Consider the following 6,043-nt stretch of genomic DNA (forward strand, 5'->3'; position numbering starts at 1 on the left):
CAGTGCCCAAAATGAGGTGAGAGTAGAGAAGGGCCCAGAGGCCAGGTGGGACATGAGGCAGCTGGGGATTCTCTCGGGCAAGGCCCAGGCCCAGGTCCAAGAAGGAGTCAGGCAGCAGGTGTTGGACCCGCTTGGTGCTCACAGGAGCCGGAAGTGGGAGGCCAGCAATGGGGCCACGAGGATGGCTTGAGGGTGTCAGAGCCCGCGGAGGCCAGACTGCGAGGCCCCTGAGAGGCCTGCCTGTGGGTGACCCAGCCTCAGGGAGCAGGCAGAGGCTGGGGAAGCAGACACGTTGAAGGGGACTGTGACACCTGTCACATGGGGTCTCCGAAGAAGGGTGTGGCCCTGGTTCCTGTGCTGGGTCAGGGATCTGTATGCCGGGGACTCGCCTAGGCCGTCACCTACTGGTTCTCCTCCCTGCTGGCAGCACAAAGGACGAAGATATGGGGGAAGAGGGGCGGTGCTCAGCTGGGCTCCAGAATGCCAGGCCCAAGGTGAGCAGAAATAGCCCCCACCCTCCTGAACACCCTCAAGAGAAGAGGAGAGGACATGGCCATGGAGGGAGATGGAACTGGCACTGGCCAAGTACTCACAGTGTCTGGTACGTGCTGTCCTTGGCCTTGAGGAAGCGCAGCACAAAGAAGGCTACCGCCTGCAAACTCAACACCAACACGACGCCCCCGATGAAGCTGGCCCCGTCAAAGCCAGGGTTGGGGCCTTCGGGAGCTGGGGGTTCCCCTACGGGGCCAGAGCACAGTGAAGGTCAGAGAAGGTGAGGTATACCAGGGCCCAGGCTCTCCAGAGTGTGGCCAGGGTACTGCAGGCAGGGGTGTGTAGTGTGTATGTGTGCTGTGGGGTGGGGTGTGTGTGTGTGTGTGTAGGCTGGCTAGCCCTGGCTCCACTCCGAAGCTGCCCTATGGCCTCACACTGCATACATCCTCTCCAGATCTCCTGATGGTCTGGCGGGGGTCCCATAGCCATCAGCTCCCTTTGAGCCTCCCTACCTCTCACTAGCCCGAGAGCATGAGAATGCGCCTAGGGCCCGTGTTGCCAGGGCGCTAAGCACATGACTTAGGCTTTGTCCCAACCTCCTTGGCCCTGAGCGCTTAGAAAGCAGCATAGGTTGGCGTAGAAGCCCCGGGGTCAGCAGCTTAGTCGAGACAGAAGGCTGGAAGCAGGCTTTGCAGGTCAGATCCAAAGTGACTCCACGCTTGAGGCCAAGCAGACCCCTAGCCCTCCCTTGCCCCCTGTAGGGTGCAGTCATGAAGTCACAGTTGCTAGGTGAGGTCCGAGTGCCTTCCAGCTGTGCCAGGTTACCCACTGGTTCCCAGCAGGGATTCAATTTCAGGCCCTGGGCCAGGCGCCTAGAGCAGGGCAGCTGGCAGGTACAGCATCCGTCTGGGTCCATGGATAGGATGCCTGCTATGAGTGGGCCCCCAGAGGGGGTGAGTGGTGGCAGGGGGTCCAGGGATATGAAAGGCCAAGGGGGGTCTTAGCTGCAGCTCAGGGGGTTCCAGAGGAGGCTGTTGTGGGAGAGGAAGAAGACATGAGTTGCCCCAGGCAGGGCTGAGGTTCTGACTGAGCCATCAATAATTCAGCCTCAGTGATCCGGTTTCGGCTTTAATTAACCAAGAGCCACTGCTGGCCAGGCCAAGTTGGCTGACCTCTGAGGCCCGGAGGGGCATGGGGCCCCCGGGGGTAGGGCTCTTGCCTCTGCTCTGCCAGGAATCTGCTTTGTGAGCCTCTGGTCTTGGAGGTCACAGTAGGCAGTCCCCAGGGCCATCTGATTGACAGGTGCAGCCATACATCTGGACTCGGAGGACAGGTCCTCAGGGGTCACTCAGCTCCCAGACTGGGGCTTGGGGGGATGGGAGCTGTCATTTGCGAATCACCAGAGGGGCACTATGCAGCCTGGTGGAACCCTCAGTGCAGCTGTGGGGAGGTCAGCCGCGTCCAATCCATCTCGTGGATGTCAAATCGGGCATGGAGGCGCAGCCAGAGCAGCAGGCACAGAGTGGGTTCAGGCCACAGCCCTGCTGGCTTCCAGTGGCTTCTGGCCATCCCCACCCCAGGCAGCACCTTACTTGTCGTGATGGTCTCCGGCTCATCAGTGGGGTGGTGGTGGGCAGCTGGGAAGACAGGGGGCCCAGGATGAAACAGCCCCTACTCTCAGCAAGGCCCTGGAGACAGCTCCAAGCTGCCCCTCTGGGTAAGATCAGACCCCCCCGAATGTCCCTCCCAGGCCAAGACACACAGCTCCCTTCACTCTTCAGGATGCCACCTCCTACTGAAAGCCCCCCAACTCAACGGCCTTCAGAACATCTCCAAGCCCTCCCAAACCTAAAAAGGAGCCACTCCACGCCGACCCTTGTCCCCTCAGCACACCTGTGGCAATCTACAGGTGCCACAGGCCACAGAACGAGAGTTTCTCAGTGCAAGAGGCAGAGTGGGCCCTGGGCCCAGGCAGGCTCCGGGCACTGTCCATCCCACATGGAGGAAGGCCGGCTCCTCCAGGAACACCTCCGCCCCCTCCCTCCAGTGAGGCCGAGGCTGGGGCGGACCCCATTACCTGGGCACAATTCAGAGCGGTTGTAGATGGAGCAACCTGCCCTGGCCGCCTCCCCTTGGGCCACGCAGTGTCCTGGCAGAACAGGGAAAGGGAGGAATTGTGGGGAGAAGCTTCCCCACCTCCCCCGGAGCTCACAGCTGGGGGTACTCACCATGGACCCCGCCCTCCCGAGTACCTGATTCCTCAGGGCCACAGCGCCTCCACACACAACCGGAGTGGTTATGTGCGCCGGCCGCCTGTACGCAGCGCTCACAGGGCTCCAGCTGCTGACAGGTCCCCGCGACGGCAGGTCGGACGCTGAGGCGGAGCAGAGCTCCCCTTCCAAAGCCGGGGGCTCCTTTACCTGGGAGCAGAGGTAGGGGTGGGGAAAGCTGCAGTACCTGCCCCTCTGTACAGGCCCAGAGCTGGCACCCCACAAGGTCACACCCCAACAGTGTCCAGGCTTCCCTCTGTCACACACCTGGGGTCCCCAGAGGCGCTTGCAGTCCCCTCCCCACACACACACCCAGCGGCGGGCCCTTTGCTCCCTGCCGGAGCCCTGCACCTCCCGCGATCCCGATCCCAGAGGGTTCTTGGGAGAATACCTAGCGGGTAGGTGGATGCGCTCCACCTGCCCTGAGCTAGGGCCCCTCCCCACTTTACCAGCGGCAGAGAGCTGCGCGCACAGCAGCAGGCAGCAGCAGCCACCACAGAGCGCGGCCCGCAGGAAGCGGGGTCCTAGCGGGGCCATGGGGGTGCTGGGTCTGCTCGGATGACGCAGCCCCTCTGGACTTGGCACCTCGGAGCTTGTGGGGACCGAGACCCGGGCAGCAGGGGCGTGGCCAGGCCCGGGGCTTGGACTCCGGTGGGGCGGGACCTGGGCAAAAGGGGCGGGGCCGGGGATGAGTGGCAGACGTGCTACTTTGTGACCTCCGGGACAGCTTCAGGAAAACTCTGAGTGGAAACTGTTTCATCCTGGCTTCACCCTTGAGGAAACGGGAACGCTGAGGGAGCAGTACCAACTGCGCGGTGGCGACGGGGTTTAAATTGAGGTGGTTTCCGTCACTCAGTCTTTGCCTTCTCTTGCCTCCGTCCCTCTGCCCTGGCCATTGCTAGGGCCACGTGTGCCTTCCCACGGGCCACGACTCCTGCCCTGACACTGCCTCTTTTTCTTTATTTATTCAAAAGGCAGCCAGATCCCGCATCTGCTAGTTCACATCCTGCATGAACAGCAAGGGAGCTGGGCCAGGCAGAAGCCAGGAGCCTGGAGCTCCATCCGGGCCTCACATGTGGGTGGCGGGGACCACTCTCCCCCCAAGTTCTTGAGGTGTGCATGGCTGGCAGCTGGAATGAACAGAGCTGAGGGTGTCCTAACTGGCGTCTCCATCACCTGCTTGTGCCTCTTTCTGGTCTCCTGCAGTCAGCTGTGAGAGGGAACACCTCATCTCTTCCTCCTCTTCCTCTCCCCTCCTCCCTTCTGCTTTGCCTCCTTATCCAGGGTTGTCCCAATGGATCCTGAGCCATCAGGTCATCTGTTTGTTTTAGATTTATTTATTTACTTAAAATTCAGAATTACATAGAGAGAAGGAGAGACAAAGACAGAGAGATCCTCCATCCACTGGGTCACTCCCCAGATGGCTTCAATACTGGAATTGAACAGATCTGAAACTAGGAGCAAGGAGCTTCCTCCTGGTCTCCCACATGGGTGCCTGGGCCTGAGCACTTGGGCCAGCCTCCACTGCTGTTCCAGGTGCTTCAGCAAGGAGTTGGGTTAGCAGTGGAGACGCCGGAACCTGAACCAGACGCTGGAACTTGGAACAGGCTGAGACTTGACTTGTGTTGCCGCAGTGCCAGCCCCTACCAGGCCATCTTGGCACGTCATTCATCTCAGTCCCTGGGTAACTGTGGGTCTGGTCATGCCCAGTGTTGCGGTGCAGCAGGCACTGGGGATGAGGGGAAGGGCGGGGGCGGTTGGCTACTCTCTGCTGTGCTCCCTGCTACCTGGGCACCTGTGACCCAGTCCCCTCTGCCCAGTCAGGGAGTCCTCCCTCTCCCCCAGTCATCTGCATTGGCAGCCGGGATTCATCTCCTGTTTCAGCTCCCAGCTTAAACTCCTTCTCTGGTCCCTCTCGCATCGGCCAACCCCTGCCCTGCCTCTCTCAGCCTCCAGGCTCCGCTCCAAGCCAGCTCTCCTGCAACCACGGACACGGCCCTTTTCTTCTGGAAGACAATTTCTCAGCCATGCCTGGCCTCTGTGACCCTCCCACTCCCAGCTCTCCCATTCCCTTCCTGTCCTACTAGAAGCTAGATCAGCAACCCTCCTACCCATCCTATCTTAGCATTCTCACTTCCTAAGGATCCTCTACTCTGAATCCATCTATCCCTTTGAGATGCCACTCAAAGGCCGCCTCCTACAGGAAGCCCCCGAGACTGTCCCAGGACAAGGCTGGACTGCTGTAGCACCTGTCTCAATTAGTAAATCCAAATTCGCTGACCTTCTTGTGTGGGTCCCTGGCCACCCCTTGCCACAATGACCACAATGCCTTCTCATGGGATTCCTGTTCTCCAGCCCCTTCTCCACTTGGCAGGTCTCCCAGGAGGCCTTGCTGGCTTCCAGCTCACAGCTGTCCCTGGCCAAGTGAATCTTCCTGCTTTCCTCTCCTCACTCAGAACCCCTTTGCCTGGCTCCAGATGTACAGGCTTCCTTCCTCCCCCTCTTCCTTTGAGCCGCCCCCCCCCAAGGTCACTCAGCACTCCACAAGCTGTCTCACGGCTCCCCTCCAGCCCATCCCACAAGCTCCCTGTAGGCAGGGGTCTCCTGGTTATTGCCCATCACATCACCTGCTTCTTGCGCACATCATGTCGGAAGAATCAGTTGCTTCCCAGCTGCATGAAAGCTACAGCCATGCTGTCTCCTACACCTAGTGAGGATCTAAGCAGGTGTTTATTAAGCGGACAGTCGGCTATGCTGGGACTGTTGCTGTACGTGTTTGCCCCTCTCGGCTGGGAGACTCTCCCACTGCCCTATCTGATATTCTTGTATCTACCGTGCCCATCTCTCCCCATCAGAATGAAAGTGCCTGGAAGGGGGCAGGGTTTTTTACCCAGTGCCTGGGAAACAATAAGCGCTCGCCAAATGCTGAGCGGATGTGGAAAACAGGGATGCAGCCAGATTATCCGTCCCTAGAACCCACAGAGAGTTGAGCACCAGGCACAATCCCTGAACACAAATGATGAATAGTCTGGGCTGAGCATGCGGGCTCCAGTGATGCTAGACCCCCAGCCATGGAAGAAGGCCTTAGATGTAACAATTACCTATATCACCATCCAAACGCCCCAAGATTCCCAGGACAGGTGAAGGAGTCTTACCTGGAAGAGAGTGTGCAAAGCCACCTGGTGGCCCCGTGGGGAACTGCAGTTATTGTCAAGCCTTCCTGAAACTGGAACCCCCCCACCCCTCACCAAGCCCCTTCCAGCCACATACCAGCTAGAATA

The 6,043-nt window shown here is 59.8% G+C and overlaps 1 protein-coding gene across 1 annotated transcript; it reads right to left on the bottom strand.

The window, feature by feature from the left end:
• Nucleotides 1–589: 589 nt before the first annotated feature.
• CD164L2 (CD164 molecule like 2) lies at nt 590–3,299 on the bottom strand. The gene is made up of 5 exons (XM_040979766.1): nt 3,212–3,299; nt 2,745–2,912; nt 2,570–2,641; nt 2,085–2,129; nt 590–738 (listed from the first exon to the last, which is right to left on the bottom strand). The coding sequence occupies exons 1-5, from the start codon at nt 3,297–3,299 to the stop codon at nt 590–592; spliced, it is 522 nt and encodes a 173-aa protein (XP_040835700.1).
• Nucleotides 3,300–6,043: the final 2,744 nt, after the last annotated feature.

This window comes from Ochotona curzoniae, unplaced genomic scaffold (genome assembly GCF_017591425.1).
Source record: "Ochotona curzoniae isolate NIBS_2020 unplaced genomic scaffold, NIBS_Ocur_1.0 contig_3255, whole genome shotgun sequence".
NCBI classification, from domain to species: Eukaryota; Metazoa; Chordata; class Mammalia; order Lagomorpha; family Ochotonidae; genus Ochotona; species Ochotona curzoniae.

Bases quoted from the DNA above. Each gene is read 5' to 3' on its own strand.
- CD164L2 (XM_040979766.1), bottom strand. From the start codon at position 3,299: ATGGCCCCGCTAGGACCCCGCTTCCTGCGGGCCGCGCTCTGTGGTGGC. The intron at 2,642-2,744 runs GTACTCGGGAGG...CTGTTCTGCCAG, and splicing joins CTGTGGCCCTGAGGAATCAG to GACACTGCGTGGCCCAAGGG. The intron at 2,130-2,569 runs GTAATGGGGTCC...CTGTCTTCCCAG, and splicing joins CCGCTCTGAATTGTGCCCAG to CTGCCCACCACCACCCCACT.